This window comes from Crocuta crocuta, unplaced genomic scaffold (genome assembly GCF_008692635.1).
Source record: "Crocuta crocuta isolate KB4526 unplaced genomic scaffold, BGI_CrCroc_1.0 scaffold41, whole genome shotgun sequence".
NCBI lineage: Eukaryota > Metazoa > Chordata > Mammalia > Carnivora > Hyaenidae > Crocuta > Crocuta crocuta.
The window spans coordinates 7,726,956-7,743,249 of record NW_027529428.1 but is presented as its reverse complement, the minus strand read 5'-3'; the positions used below and the strand labels follow the sequence as shown (position 1 = coordinate 7,743,249).

The window sequence follows — 16,294 nt, the reverse complement described above, 5'->3', positions numbered from 1 at the left end:
CAAATTTGTAGGGTTATCTAATTTATATTTTTAACCGTACAATTCTATTTTCTAGACCAAATCATTCTCTGTATAGTAATAATATCTGAGATCTATATAACTGGTGGCAGTCTATAAAAGATCTTTGTATGCATTATTTATCTAAAGTAAAGCAAGTATTACCTTCAAATTATTGAATAGGTTTTATCCAGGTACAAAATGCTAGTTTTCATGAAGAGGGTAGTTGCAGAAGAGACAGAGGGGTTCAGCAATTCAGTTTGGCCAAAATATCTTTGCTGTTGTGGTATTTGTAAAGTATGTTGCAACTGTTAAAAATTTCTGCTAATGCTTACAGTTGACATTGGGCACTTAAATACTAGTACGTGATAAAATCTTTTTCCTTTGGGGCAATTTCTTACATCCTGCCACTCTGTGTCTTCAAGTTAAGAGCTAGTAGATACTATTTGGCTGGATTGAGATTCCATTTTCCTCAAATTGCTTTTCTGAGACAGTCTATTCAGACTACTTTTCTTTTCCAGACCATGCTTTTAGACCATCCAAATTATTTGTTTTTATGTTTTAATTAAGAAATATTTATTTATTTTTAAGAGAGAGAGACACACACAGAATGCGATCGGGAGAGGGGCAGAGAAAGAGAGAGAGGGAGGCACAGAATCTGAAGCAGGCGCTAGTCTCTGAGCTGTCAGCGCCTGACACAGTGCTCGAACCCACAAACCATGAGATCGTGACCTAAGCCGAAGTCAGATGCTTAACCGACTGAGCCGTCTAGGCGGTCCAAGACCATCCAAATTATTTCAGATTATAAGATCTAGGAACTCAGAAGATACGTTACAAAGGTGTCTCCTCTGGAAACTGCTATTTCAAATAAATTATTCAACCCTCTTATTTTTATTGCTTTGTGTTATGTAAAGAAATTAATGCATTATGTGAACATTTTTTTTAGGCATAAAAAATGAAGTACAGTAAAGTTTTCATAACATTCATTTTGAAGTTGTGAGATTCATTTCTAAAATTATGTTTGAGAATATCCTTAGTCTCTGGTCTCTTTTGAAGTTTTTTTTTTTCCAATTGAAAAGAGTGGAAATACTAGAATACGTATCTCACTGATGGAAAAGTACTTTGCTGAGTGACCAATCATATCACTCAATTTGAGGACTCTATTTTATGAAGGGCATAGATGAGATGATAAAAATGGAAATTTCAAATACCTGAAACCTTGCCAGAAATTACTAGAAGTTCTGGATGTGCCAATGAAATAATTGGAAAATGAAACTCCACGTGCCAACATCAGTTGCCTCAGATTACGACTGTAACAGGAAGTAAAACCTCGTGCAAAATTGTACGTCATGGACATTATCTCAGGAAATAACTTTATCAGTTGCTGGAGGGAGAAGAGATTATTTTAAATGAATGCACAATATATTGGTTCTTCTCACAAATGACTGAATAGGAATGGGAATAATCCCCATGACAATTAAGTGGAGATAGTTTCTGCTTTGGATATGGTTTCCTTCCCATATTTAATCTCATCGCTTGAAACTGAGGTTATTTTTGAGCAGGTGTGGGTGAAATACTTTGTCTGGACATGCTGTTAGGGAATCAAGTTATGGGCTTTACTTCTCATGATCCATTTAGCTTCTGATGAAGAACTTAAAACTACTGAGATTCCCCTTCCAAACTCCTTCAGATATATTCATGGGCGTAGTCTCCAGAGGGATAAACAAAGTGGTATGGAGAGATGTCAGCCTTGCACACGAGCGTCTAAGAACACCCCCAGACCAAAAGGATCACAGAGAGCTTCTTTTGTGGGAACACATTAGCTTTTCAACATGCTTCAGGTTTTAAAAATATACTTGGTTGATTAAATAAAAATACCGTGGAACCATGATAGGAATTCAAAAAATTTCAAGATAGAGTTTGCCAAAAGGGGGCATGCATGTTGCAATATCACCTTGACGTTTCCTGTGAGAACAAAGAACCCTTTATAAAATCCGGGTTTTTTTGTGTGTTGGGTGGAAAAACATGAAGGTTTACTAGTATTTAGGACAGCTCAGCTAGGAAGAAATGTGACTATAGCAATTACTCCAAATGCTGAAATAATTTTATACCAAGGAATGGAAAAGGAAACAATTATTTGAGGGAGAAATGCCATCTGACTATCTCTTCATCAAACTTCTTTAGCGTTTTGAGCCTGAATCCACTCCTGCAGATTGTCACAGGTTGTTTACTTTATAAATGTAAAACATTATGCTCTTTCTCCAGCCATTGCTTTTCTTTAGGCTCTCGCCAGTCCTACCCAGAATCTCTAAAGGCCTATTAAACATCCCTAATCTTTCATCTTGCCCGTCTGTTAGCCATTCTCTGTGATCTAGGATGAGTGATCTTCCTGAAATATAAATGGAATCGTACTGCTCTCTTTCTAGAAATCCATTCGTCTTTTCCCAAAGCTTTGGAGATAATTTAAACTTCTTTGGATTGAGCTTCTGCCAACATTTCTTGCTTCAGTAGCATCCGAAATATGACAATCTTCTCTCTGTTGTGTTCTCTTTAACTTTTCTGTCAGGTTAACCTTGACTCATTCCAAGAGAGGCTCAGATCAGTCCGCACGTCCTCTTGGCTCTTGTGTTTTCCCACAGGAAGCATCCACTGGCTTGAAGTTCTCTGAGGAAGGCATGATGTTTCAATATTTTCTGGACCTTCAGTGCTTGGCATATGGTAGATGGTCTATGAATTTAGGGCAATGAAGTAAATCACCCATCCCTCTATTCAGCCTATATACTCACTTGTAGAATCAGCTGGCCCCTAAAGGTTAGGACTGGATATGCCAAGAAAGAACCAAGTTTCTGAATGGAGGGTGAGGCTCTGGGCTTCTGTTCAAGGGTCAGACTTTCCTTTTAAAAAGTTTATATTTAACATTTTATTATGCTCCTAAATGTAATCCGAAAGTAAGGTCAAGACTACCCCATGTCTTGTGTATGTAAGAGAGTAGAGTGACCTATACGTGTGATAGGTTTTTGTTTTATAAAAGCATCTACCTGTTTTCTTTCCAGATACTGCTTTGAAAATGGCAATGGTATCAGAATTCCTCAAACAGGCCTGGTTTATTGAAAACGAAGAGCAGGAATACATTGTAAGTCAAGTGACAAAATAACTTAGTTAATATTAGAAGAGAAGCTAATATGAAGGAGTGAACGTTACTCTATGTCTCTCTCATCCACAGAAAACTGTGAAAAGCTCCAAAGGTGGTCCTGGGTCAGCAGTGAGCCCCTATCCTAGCTTCAATCCATCCTCCGATGTTGAAGCCTTGCATAAAGCGATAACAGTCAAAGGTAATCATGTCTCCATCTCCCCATAACAGCCCCTCCTGGACATTTCAGAATGGCTGCTGGAATGACTATTGAAAAACAGCCAAGTTCAGAGGGAAGGGTCGGTTTCATTTTGAAGATAAAAAGATTTCTTTGTCCAACAAAGATACATTTCCTTTCTCAGCACTTAGGAAATTTGGGTCAAATCAGTAGAATCTCTGTTGCTACGACTGATGTTTTTACCAGCTCACTTCTAGCAGAAATTCCGTGCAGAAATCAACACCTCTGCTCGCATTTAGGGTTTAAATCGGGATCAAGCACTGCAACACTGAGGGCCGGGAAGAGTTTTCTAGTTCTTTCTTTTTCCTCTAGTGGATGGAGTGACATCTGAAGCACTTCCCTTTAATGTTGCCTCCATATCCTAGGCTGGTATAGTTCATATTTCTTAGTTTTCTAGAACTGCATTTGGACCATCTTGGTAGTTAGTTATTTTATGTCAGTTAACTGAGGATGAAGAAAATTGCTTGTAAAAGCCTAGGGGTCTCTTATTTCCAGGTGTGGATGAAGCAACGATCATTGACATTCTAACTAAGAGAAACAATGCACAACGTCAACAGATCAAAGCAGCTTATCTCCAGGAAAAAGGAAAGGTAGGTTGGAGTGGCAAATGTAGATATTTAATTTCAGTTACGTTTATGTTAAACATGGATTTTGAAACACAATTCGCTTATTTTTTAATCAGTCTCCAACGCCATTTTCCCTTTACAACTAAGACGAGGATGACAGTATTTACCCACTTGGTTGCAATCTAATCAGTTCTAGCAAATTTCTGGTTTCAGACCTGAGTAGTTTTGTTGCTTTGCCAGATGACTTTTGTATTGGAGACCAGTCTTTAATTTGAATATAACAAATATCAAGAGTACTATTGGCAATATGAATATGTTCTGATTGCCATGTGTCTTCTGGTAAAATTTAAGCTGAGCAATTCAGTGTCTACATGTTAAGTTTATACATAGAATTCTCCTTTAAAAGTAAGCTTTGTATTTTTTATACCAATAAGGGGTAATTTTTTGAAGGAGTGCAGTTAGAAAATGATATCATACCAATGCCTGATGGTAATGCTTATTTGAGCAGTGAGAACTTCAAAGGCTGGAAAATTATTAATACATTATTTTTGAAGTATTCTTACTTCTGTTTCTGCTAAAATACAAACTCCTATGTTTGAGCTTTGTGATTTTCTTCCTGTGTGAAACATCAAGAGAACTCTTAAAGAAGTCCTTTATGAGTTATCAATATGGGGCTCTTGGGTGGCTGAGTCGGTTAAGCATCTGACTCTTGATTTCGGCTCAGGTCATGCTCTCACTGTTGTGAGACTGAGTCCTGCATCAAGCTCTGTACTGAGCGTGGAGCCTGCTTGAGATTCTGTCTCTCTCTCTCTCTCTCTCTCTCTCTCTCTGCTCCTCCCCTGCTTGTGCTCTCTCTCTGTCTAAAAATAAAAAAAGTTATCAATGAATTCAGTGAATTTGAATTTCACTGTAATCACACTAGATCTAAAAACTGAAGGTAACATTCTAAACATCATATTTTGTACATGAAAGAAAGGAGCTCTAAAAGGTGGCTGGATTTAGCAATCAGAAGTAAGATTACCTAACAGTCAGATAACCCCACATTGCTGCGTTGCCCAGCATCAGCATGTTACTTCTTAGAAGCCCTGATTCTAATCTTTCATATAGCCCCTGGATGAAGCTCTGAAGAAAGCGCTTTCTGGTCACCTCGAGGAAGTTGTTTTGGCTCTGTTAAAAACTCCAGCCCAGTTTGATGCTGAAGAGCTTCGTGCTGCCATGAAGGTAAATGGCCTGATTTAAGCAAAACTCCTTCCTTCAAGAGACTGTATAGATCAAGTCCACTTATATGTCTTCTTATATCCCCAACATCTAGTACAGGGCATGCCAATCAGCGAGAATAAAATGAATGAATGAAAGAATGAATGAATGAACGAATGAATGAATGAATGAGTAAATAAATAAATAAATAAATAAATGCTGGTGTTAGCCAGCTGTATTATTTCCAGTCTTCTCATGATGTCACTGCATGAATCATTTGCCTCACTTTTTAGATCTTTATGCAAAATAATGGCTTTAAATCTATTTGGTTTTAGAGCAATATAATAGATTTTGTCGTAATTATTAAATGTTGTGGAAATTTACTACATACTGTGAGAAATTTACCAAATGAATTTTGGGGCACAAAAACTAGCAGATGCTCTTGAATGAAGATTTTCCTACATTCCTTCTTTAATCCAGGGCCTTGGGACTGATGAAGATACTCTGGATGAAATTTTGGTATCAAGAACTAACAGAGAAATCAGAGAGATTAACAGAGTCTATAGAGAAGGTACGTTTTAAAGCCCAAAAGTCCGAAATGCCTTCATTTGGAAACTAAATCTGATATACATCTCTCAAAACTGAACGTAAATATGAATGATGAGACTTTGGAAATTCTACATATTAAAATATTTCTCCATCGTTTGGCATCCATCAACATACACACACACTGTTACCATACAGCACTCAAGTCGCCAGGGTGCTGATAAGGGAGAAAATATCCCACCTTTCATCAAGGTTGCGCTTTAATAGAGAATGTCCTTGTAGGACAAATGGCCACATATTATTGTAATGGAAGCGTCAATTCATAGCACTGAATTTAAATAATTTCCTAAAAACATTCCTATATTTCTGACATTTATGTCCAAGAAATGTCCCATTGTCATTTATTTTGAAAAGATAATAAGAACAGAAATTTCCAAACAAAATATTTTTTATTTGTCCTTGAAAATGTAGTGAGTTCAGTGCTTATAATCCTCTGATGGAAACTTTAACTTTACCATTATGAACTTCAGTCATTATGAACATAAGTGACTCAGTTATTCTTTTTGGGTTTTTTTTGTAACCTGCTTACTCTTTATCTCTGGTTATATCCATGGGGATGAAACACCAGTCCTGGCTCATTTTATGTATTCAGTGACACATCTCATTTAAAAGATCTGCTCAGCACTGTAAATAGGGTCGTTATCATTGGGTCCTGGTCAGTGTTGGGAATTTTATTAGTTTCTTTTTCTAGTTCCCCAAGCCCTTAACGTTCTTTTCCCAACCCAATATGTGGCGCCACACAGAGGATCTTTCCACTTGATTTTCATACTAAGCACAGGGAATACAACAGCCCTTGCACATTATTTTCAAAGCGATTTAATAAAGATATCAGAATAAGGAAGGTTTTAACCTCACTTTCTGCGTTTCTTATCTCATTATCAGTATTTACCGTAGATCCATTTATCAGTAAAGATAATCCGGAAAGGCATTATAAGTTTTTTTGCTTGATAAAACATAGCTTACAAAGGCATATATCCGTATTTCTCCATTATATACCAAATATAGTGCAATGATGGCTTATTTAACTGCCCTGTCTTTTAATCATTTATAAATTCAGTTAATTTTTGTCTAATATGCATTATTTTGCCTAGTTAATTAAGGGTTTTAGACAACATTTTAAATCTATATCTATATATATATACTTAACACATATATGCATAACTATATTAGATACAAGATATTTATAACTTTTTAAAGTAAATATATAATCCATGTTCAAGGAAGTACCTCTGGCTTATTCTTTTAAATAAATATATATTCTAATTCATCCCATTGCTTAAATTCTGGCATATTTTATTTCAAAATTAATTTTTAATTATGTATAGCTATGCAATTTATTGTTGCGAGCAAAAGTTTTATGACCATAGGGTTTCATTCGCAATATTATCTAAATTGCTTTCATTGCCCTATGGAAATAACTTTGATGACCTGAGATTTTACTTGCTCTGATTATTTTTATTTAAAAAATGATAATATTTGAGATGTGTTCCATTAAGTCACTGAACTTTTGACACTGAAAACTGTAAGCCAGCATAAAGTCATCAGACGTTGTCATCACCACTATTTGTCACTAATTTACTGCAAAATATACTTTTCTTATTTCTCAGAACTGAAGAGAGACCTGGCTAAAGATATCACCTCAGACACATCTGGAGATTATCGGAATGCTTTGCTTTCTCTCGCTAAGGTATACTTCACCTCGTTCAGGAAATAGCTCTTCCTTTGTGAGGAGTCAAGTCTTAGATTTCCTCTCTCTTTCTCTCAATAAGCAACTGAGTCTTTATAGCTCAAAAAAATATTATGTATCTGATTTTAAAGGGATTAAGTAAATCACGTGATTACATACTAGAAAACAACTTAGCAGAGGGCGCCTGGGTATCTCCCTCGGTTGGGCTGCTGACTTCAGCTCAGGTCATGATCTTACGGTCTGTGAGTTCATGCCCTGTGTGGGGCTCTGTGCTGACAGCTCAGAGCCTAGAGGTTGCTTCCAATTCTGTGTCTCCCTCTCTTTGCTTCTACCCAGCTTGCTCTCTGTTTATGTCTCTCTCTTTCAAAAATAATAAAAATTAAAAAAGAATTAAAAAATAGAAAAGAAAACAACTTACTAGAGAATGCGTTTCTTTCTTCAGGGTGATCGATCTGAGGATTTTGGCTTGAATGACAACTTGGCTGATTCGGATGCCAGGGTACGTAAGTGCTTACAAATACTTCTGGAGTCGACCTTCCTATGTCAGATAGTTCCTACATTAGGTTGGTGTCTCTATGTGACAGCAAACTTAAGATCCTCAGAGAGGCCAGGGGCCCCTAATGTACATTCCCTGAATGAGACACACTCATTTGTACTTGGAACAGCCCAGGAGTGAAAAATGTGGTCTTTATGTTCTTAATAGATTTCGTTATCCACAAAGTGGGAGAGGATTGAAAGAAAACAGTAAGAATTTGATTTGTCATTCTTAAGAATTTTCTTTGTTGAGAAAACTCTGCATTTTTATCCTACCATGTCTCAGAAAGGGAAAAATAATTTTTTAAGTAAAGTGGAAAGAGTAATAAGCACATTGAACGAACTTTTAACAGTGACTGAACAATCTTTTAACAGTGAACAGTGCAATGGATTCAGACATATAGATGTATGTTTATATTGTAAAGCCATTATAGTAATGATATCATAATTATAAAAATTATAATACCGTATTTATATACTTTTAAGTATATTGACACATATAGTTTCAATGAGATTGCTGGTTATTTATATACCAGTCCATTGGCAACATTAGAAAAATGGTGCCATTTTAGGGCCTGGAATTTCTGTTAAATACAGGGGGAGAAAAGATAACTCTTTATTTGCATATGTTTTCCCCATGGGATAATACTACGTCTGTAAATTCATTACAGTGCGTTAGTGGGATATAAAGTTACGTGTCCATACCCACTCCCTTCACAACACCAGTACATTATCGTGCACATAAAAGGCACTCATTAACTTTTGGTTTAATAAATGCATACATGCCAAATGCTTTTTTAAAAGCCCAAACTAACTTTTGTCCACCGGAAGGTTGACCATTTTAATAGAAATGGTGCAAGCATATAAAGAACAAAGGTTAGCATTTGAATAACTACCCATAATAAAATATGATTCTTATTTGCATGTGTCATTTCCCAATTTGCTTTCCATTTTAAGTCTATCAGGGGTCTTAGATGCACATTTCTGGCAGCTACGTGGCCATATAATATACATAATAGTGGCCCTGGAGGATGACGCAATTAACATTTCAAAGTTAACATGCTTGTAACGATAAGCCAATGATTATCTTTCCCAGTTAAAAGAAAGCAAAGTCTGTACTTTAATAAGGTTAAATTATTTATCTAAGACTACAGAGCGACTAAGTTCCAGAGTCAGAATTTGAATCCAGAAATCTTAATACCAAAATCCAGGATCTAGGTTATGTTTGAATTATTGATTTATCAGTACCATTTGCTGATAGTTACTCTGAACGACTGAGAGTAAAAAAAAGAAAACAACAACAAAAAAATTTTTTAGAGAGTCCCCATACTTATTCTGCAAACATATTTTCAGTCTCTACCGTTTGCAAGGCACAAACATACTACGGAAGATATTTGACCAAATAAGGTCCCTATCTTTAAGGAACTTGCATTCTTACCATTGCTAACTGTGATTGAATTGGACACAAGCAGCTGCCTAGAAAACCTGTGAAGAGACCTAACCATTCTTGTGCGGATATCAAGTCAGCAGAGAGTCAAATGTTTATATTTGTGTTTTGTGATAGGCTTTATATGAAGCAGGAGAAAGGCGAAAAGGGACGGATGTGAATGTGTTCATTACCATTCTTACCACCAGAGCCTATCCCCATCTTCGCCAAGGTAAAGAAAAAAATAACTTCATAGAAGATGCAGAGTTTTTTGAGGACAAATAAAAGAAAGGAAAGAGAGGAGCTGTAATTAGTGTCATTCCCAAACCAAGTGGATGTGGTGCTCCTGACCCCTTCTTGCTATTTGTGCATTTGTCCAATGTTGAACGGCCACCATTTATAACACACTTTGTGACTTGGGAAGGTAGAACGTTATTTAATTATCTTAATTATCTCTACTCTCTCTAAGTATTTGGAATAGTGTGACAAAATATACACATACAACAGATGAAATTACAATGAAGGAAAACATGAAAAACTCAGGACTAAGTGAAGTAAAGGGCACAGTGATTCACCCCCCTCCCCCCCCCACCAAAAAGCAACAAGAGTTGGCCTTGAAGCACAAGATTTGATTCCACACCTTTTGGAAGCCATGGCAAAGGGGAAGTCCTAATGATGATCTAAAGTTCATTATCTTATAATAGCACATCTGATTTCTTTCTGTTTTTTTTTTTTTTAAATGTTTTATTTCTTTCTAGGAGAGAGAGAGAGAGACAGCGTGAGCAGGGGAGGGTCAGAGAGAGAGGGAGTCACAGACTGTAACAGGCTCCAGGCTCTGAGCTGGCAGTCAGCACAGAGTCCGACGCGGGGCTCGAACCCACGAAGCGCGAGATCATGACCTAAGCGAAAGTCGGACGCTTAACCGACTAAGCCACCCAGGCGCCCCTAATAGCACATCTGATTTCCAATGATAAAAATAAGAGACATTTAGTGCACAGATCTTTATATAAGGGAGATCCATTTGGTGTGGCGCTGAGCTCTGACACAGTAAGTATCACGGTTGTCAGTCACATGCCAGCTCTAATAAATGTCAACACTTGCAAAGATTTCCCAAAAATACACAGGAGCACCAAAATAGCTCTGGGAGTTACATTCCTGGGAGAAAATGAAGTATCCAAAATGTGCTCCGTTGAATAATTAGGTTTAAAATATGTCTTTTGAAATTCAGTCAAGGAATGCTTTGAGTCAGCTGCCCTGCCTCTGCTCGCTTCCCCAAAATAGGATGCCTGGTTCATCTCTTAGTTTAAACTTCATATTCAGTGTTTCAGAAGTACAGCAAGTACAGTCAGCACGACATGAACAAAGTTCTGGACCTGGAGATGAAGGGGGACATCGAGAAATGCCTCACAGCTATTGGTACGTGGTCCTGCAGGGGGAAGAGTTTTCTAACCTGAAATTGCTGTCCCATCATTTAAAAAAATAGCTAACATATAATAAAGTTATATTTCATATAGAGGCAACATGTAAGGTAATGGCAATGAATATGTAGCTAAAGGCATATAATGGCCTTCTTAATAATAAAAGATACGATATCCTTTTTCAAAAAGATGGGCAGGCGGGAAATACTTTATGGGCATTTACTTACGCCAAGGGACGCATCAGGGCGGGCACAGTGCAGAGGAAAGTCAGAGCGGTCCTTAAGAGCATGAGATTTGGAATTAGATAAATGCAAATTCAAACCCTTGGACTGCCACTTGCTGACTGAGTCATCTTAGTCACATCCAGAGGGATTAATTCAGTAGGTCTCCACGGGCTTCTGAAAAGGCCTTCAGAAGAAAAAGGTTTTAAAGGTCTCCTGTGCTATTCCGATAATCTGGGAACATATGTTGTAAAGCAGCGCTTCTCAGACCTTGACGCGCTCATGAATCTTCTGGAAATCTTGTTCTTTGCAGATTCTGATTCAGTAGGTCTGTAGTGGGGGCCCCGGGATTCTGCATTTCTAACAAGCTTCTGGTTAATGCCACTACCTTTGGTCTGTGGATCACACGTTGAGTAGCAAGGTGGACAATATTACTAATGGACGCATGTGTTAGCGTTTTATCTGGCAGTTGCCTTACGTTGGAAGCAAGCCGTATTTCACGTGAAAAAAATTCTTATTATGACGTGAGAAAAGCACTTACTGTGTGCTTACATGGCCTTTAACACCTACTGCTTTCCCCATTTCCAAGAAGAGTATATTCAGGATAACATGAACTGAACTTAGTGTCGGATGGATTTAAGATTCAGGAGATAGGCAGAGTTGTTGGAGAAAAGACCACTAAAAACCACAATCTACAGAATGGTTTCTTATAGGCCAAATACGCCCTATGAGGTAGGGGATGAGGAACAGAAGTAGAGAATAGAATCCTCCTGGGAAAACTGTACTCCGTATGTTTCCTTCATATTGTCTTTCTTGTCATGGGGTATATACGTCAACTTAAGTGTGCCTATTTTGCAGTGAAGTGTGCCACAAGCAAACCAATGTTCTTTGCCGAGAAGCTTCATCACGCCATGAAGGTAACGTTCTATTTATACGCTTTGCTTAGGGGTAAAATTATTGTTTGTGGGGAGAGAAACAGAAAACTTCATATCGTTTACAAGCCACACTTCTTTTAATATCTTCCTCCTAAAAAGAATCATTGTTCCATCTAATGCAAAAGCCAATACATTTCCTTATTAGCATAAAGTTCTGTCACATTTGCTGTATTTTTTTTATAGGTGAGGTAGTAAGGTGAGCTTGTCGGTAATTGGTGGTTTACTCCTGATCTGCATAAAACCTGAGTCAGCAGAGAAAGATGATTCACTTTTTCTCTTAAGATGTGATTTTAGTATCCTACTTCCTCTAAGACTGTGGGTTTTATAATTTCCTCTATGTTTCACTTGCCATTTTTTAAATTATTATTATTCTGTCATTCCTGCCCTGGATCCGCATTTCATTCTAAGATTTTAAAATGTCATTTTAAAATTATACAAATGGAAGGTGTTATTAAGATACCTTTGCAATAAATACCACTTCAGCCACTTCACTTGAACTTCATTCACTAGCATGCATCGTCCTGTATAGGAAGCCACTGGTATACATGTATTGTGAAAAGTTATTAGGTTGTTTTTTTTTTTGTTTTTTTTTTTGTTCTTTGCAACTCCAAAATAGGGAAGTCCTGAGAGGGAAGGAGGGAGGGAGAGAAGGAAAGAAGGAGAGAGAGAGAGATCTAAACATTTGGTTAATAGGTTAATAGGAAAGAGTCCCTCTGAAATGATACACATTGTACCACTGTGTGGTTTGCAGTACAGTCCCAGACCTCATACCTGCTGCCATCTAGGGGATGATCATCTAGGTGGGTAAGGATGAGCACCTAGCACTGAGTAACAGGAGAAATAAGTGTAGACTTGCAGTCTGGAAAACTAGGACCTGATATTTGAACAGGGGTTAGCCAGAGGCCCATAGGAGTGGAAGAGATAGAGAGATGAAGCAAGGCTGGCCCAGAGAGAGGACTCAGCATGACACTTTCAAGATAGTAAATACAACGAGAGTGATAGTACACAGTGGAAGAAGAGGTAGTGTGATTAGGCAGACATTGTAAACCCAGAGAAAATGTTTGGTTCTCATCCTAAAAGCAACCCAAAGACCACTGAGGGTTTTAAATAGATGGATGAGACGACCAGATTTGCAATTTATTTTTTATTTAAAATTTTTTAATGTTTTTATTTATTTCTGAGAGAGAGAGAGAGAGAGAGCAGGGGAAGGCCAGAGAGAGAGGGAGACACAGAATCCGAAACAGGCTCCAGGCTCTGAGCTAGCTGTCAGCACAGAGCCCAATGTGGGGCTCAAACTCACGAACCTTGAGATCACGACCTGAGCCGAAGTCAGATGCTTAACCGACTGACCCACCCAGGCGCCCCTCAGATTTGCAATTTAGAAGGTTCATGTTATCTGTAACTTTTGAAGAGTTTAGACAAAGGAAAGACTGCGTGATTTTACAATCAGGGGGTTGGAAAAGCTTACATACTGCTGATGCGACAGTTGGATTCCTGTCATTTTATTTCTACCTGTGTCATGTGCATGGGTTTCTGTGTATGTGTTCTGATGAATGAACAAAAGAGCTTCACATTCAAACCCATATCCTGCTTTATCAAGAGCATGCTCTGACAATGACATTTGCCATCATTTGTTTTAAACAGGGTGCTGGGACTCGTCATAAAACACTGATCAGAATTATGGTGTCCCGTTCTGAAATTGACATGAATGATATCAAAGCGTGCTATCAGAAGCTGTACGGCGTCTCTCTCTGCCAAGCCATCTTGGTATGTTGCGATTTCCCTAATGCTACCTGCCTCCTCCAAAGCTCTGCAGCTTCTTCAGAGAGAAAAGCTGGCTTACATATCTATAGATTATATGCATAACGTTAATTTGTTATTTTAGGATACATAATTTATAAGTAAATTGAACTTTTCCTGGACCAGTGAATTCTATACTGAAAACCCACACATATTTTCCAGCGGTCATGGGAACATTTAGTTTCTCATACATAAATTTAGCCAACAAAACATTTTAGTAGAGAGATATAATGATTTATTTTGCAATAAATTTTGGTTAGAGATTAGAAACTTACTATTCTCTGTTTGTCTTAATTTTGCTAATATAAAATGTATAACATACATGTTTACAGTCTCATTGTAACGTTAAAAGTAAAAAGGAAACACAAGTCAAAGGTTTTAAGCTTCTTGAAAGATTGAAAGCTGGTTGACTATTTAAAGTTCAGTTGTCACTTACACTACATAACTAAATCTACCAAGAAAAAGTGGGAAAATCACAGGCTTATTTTCTCTCTGGTGAGTGAGTCAGATATCACAATTATATTGTGTTCAGTTACTCAGTCTGTGTGATTTTTCATTCTTGGGACATAATGGCTCTAACATACAACATAGCCAATATAATTTTGAAATGCTATTGCTTTTTATATAATAATGATTATTATATCAATTATTAAATATTATTAAATACCAGTTATCTGCTATATTAATTATATGACCTAAGTACATGATATTCTTAGCAAAGATCCTAGAGTTCACGTACTATGGTAATATATTCTACAACTGTTAATCTACAAATATATAATTCTTCTATGATTAAACATATTTTACATTGATTTTGGTTTCTGGTAGCATTAAGTATACTCTCTTTCTTAATCAACAGGATGAAACCAAGGGAGATTATGAAAAAATCCTGGTGGCTCTCTGTGGAGACTAAGATTCCTTTGATTATCGCAAGCTTCTTGACCAGAAGACTTTTTAATCATATCTTTTCATTCCATATCATATACTTAAACAGGAAACTTTTCTCAGCAGGATTATAGTTTAGCTAAATGCTTTCTGAAAAATATAGCCTATAAATCATTTTTATATCACAACTCCATTTGATAGAGAGCAGTTTTTTTAAACTATATTTATCCCAAACTATTAAACCTCATAAACAGGTTGTTCTAGTAATATTACCTGAGAAAGATGTTTGTGCAGCGGAAAATAAAATATTTCTGCAAGACAATTGTGTGTCATTGGTTATTCTGATTCTGTGTGTGTGTGTGTGTGTGTGTGTGTGCGTGTAATGCAGTGGTATAATTTGGTATCAAGGGAAAGGAGCTTAAATCCTAAATTATAATCATTTCATGAAATAAATTTTGCATATTCAACTTAAGAAAATAGAATTGGAAAATGAACTCCTTACATTCTATCATCTGGGTACAAATAATTGAGGGCGTGTCTACATAATAATGGATGTATTGCATTGGTATTATAACACTTGAACATTCTGCTATGGTTCATGAACCAGTGTGAAGATGAAACAGTAGCAGCAATTAAAATTTCTCTCTTTAAAAAATAATGGTAGTTGCATGTTGAGTTTTCAAAGAAACTGTCAAACTGTTTCCAGAGCAGGTATACACCATTGTACTTTTCCACAATAAATGTATGAGCCATCTAGTTTTTCCACAACCTTGCCAGCATTTGTTATTGCCACTATTTTGTATTTGGACAGTTTATTTTTTATTATTGAGTTTTAGAATCATTTATATACTCTAGATAGTAGTCCTTTGTTCAATATACGGTTTGCAAATATTTCAGTCTACAGCTTGTCTTTCAAAAAAAACTTTTTTTAAATGTTTATTTCTGAGAGAGAGAAAGAGACAGAGCATGAGCAGGGGAGGGTCAGAGAGAGAGGGAGTCACAGAACTGAAACAGGCTCCAGGCTCTGAGCTGGCAGTCAGCACAGAGCCCGACGCAGGGCTCAAACCCACAAACCGTGAGATCGTGACCTGAGCCGAAGTCAGACACTTATCCGACTGAGCCACCCAGGGGCCCCTGCAGCTTGTCTTTTTACCCTCTTTCTTGGTCTCTCTCAGAAGGAACACTTTCAATTTTAATGTGGTTCAATTTTTCAAGTTTTCTTTTCTTGATTGTGCTGTTGGTGTCACATCTACAGACTTTCTACTAACCTGAATTCCTCAAAGTTTCTCCTCTGTTTTTTCCTAAATGAGGTTTTATAGTCTCCCATTTAACATTTAAAGTTTGTGGGGCATCTCGGTGGCTCAGTCGGTTAAGTGTCCGACTTCGGCTCGGGTCATGATCTTGCGGTCTGTGGGTATGAGCCCTGCGTCAGGCTCTGTGCTGACAGCTCAGAGCCTGGAGCCTGCTTCAGATTCTGTGTCTCCCTCTCTCTCTGACCCTCCCCTGCTCACGCTGTCTCTCTCTCTCAGAAATAAATAAAAAAATTAAAAAAAACATCTAAAGTCTGTGATAGGTTTTGAACGCATTTTTTGTGTAAAGTGTGAAACTTAGGTTAATGCGCTCTTTCTTTCTTTCTTTCTTTTTTTTTTTTTTT

The 16,294-nt window shown here is 37.3% G+C and overlaps 1 protein-coding gene across 1 annotated transcript in view; it reads left to right on the top strand.

The window, feature by feature from the left end:
* ANXA1 (annexin A1) overlaps positions 1 to 14,962 on the top strand; it is an 18,989-nt gene extending 4,027 nt beyond the window's left edge. Inside the window, exons 2-13 of the mRNA XM_077759379.1 lie at positions 3,051 to 3,130; positions 3,221 to 3,329; positions 3,861 to 3,955; positions 5,039 to 5,152; positions 5,609 to 5,699; positions 7,342 to 7,421; positions 7,864 to 7,920; positions 9,520 to 9,613; positions 10,702 to 10,797; positions 11,879 to 11,937; positions 13,600 to 13,722; positions 14,615 to 14,962. Of these exons, the coding sequence (XP_077615505.1) occupies positions 3,065 to 3,130; positions 3,221 to 3,329; positions 3,861 to 3,955; positions 5,039 to 5,152; positions 5,609 to 5,699; positions 7,342 to 7,421; positions 7,864 to 7,920; positions 9,520 to 9,613; positions 10,702 to 10,797; positions 11,879 to 11,937; positions 13,600 to 13,722; positions 14,615 to 14,668 (1,038 nt within the window). The 5' untranslated portion in view covers positions 3,051 to 3,064 and the 3' untranslated portion in view covers positions 14,669 to 14,962. The remainder of the gene's footprint in view (positions 1 to 3,050; positions 3,131 to 3,220; positions 3,330 to 3,860; positions 3,956 to 5,038; positions 5,153 to 5,608; positions 5,700 to 7,341; positions 7,422 to 7,863; positions 7,921 to 9,519; positions 9,614 to 10,701; positions 10,798 to 11,878; positions 11,938 to 13,599; positions 13,723 to 14,614) is intronic.
* Positions 14,963 to 16,294: the final 1,332 nt, after the last annotated feature.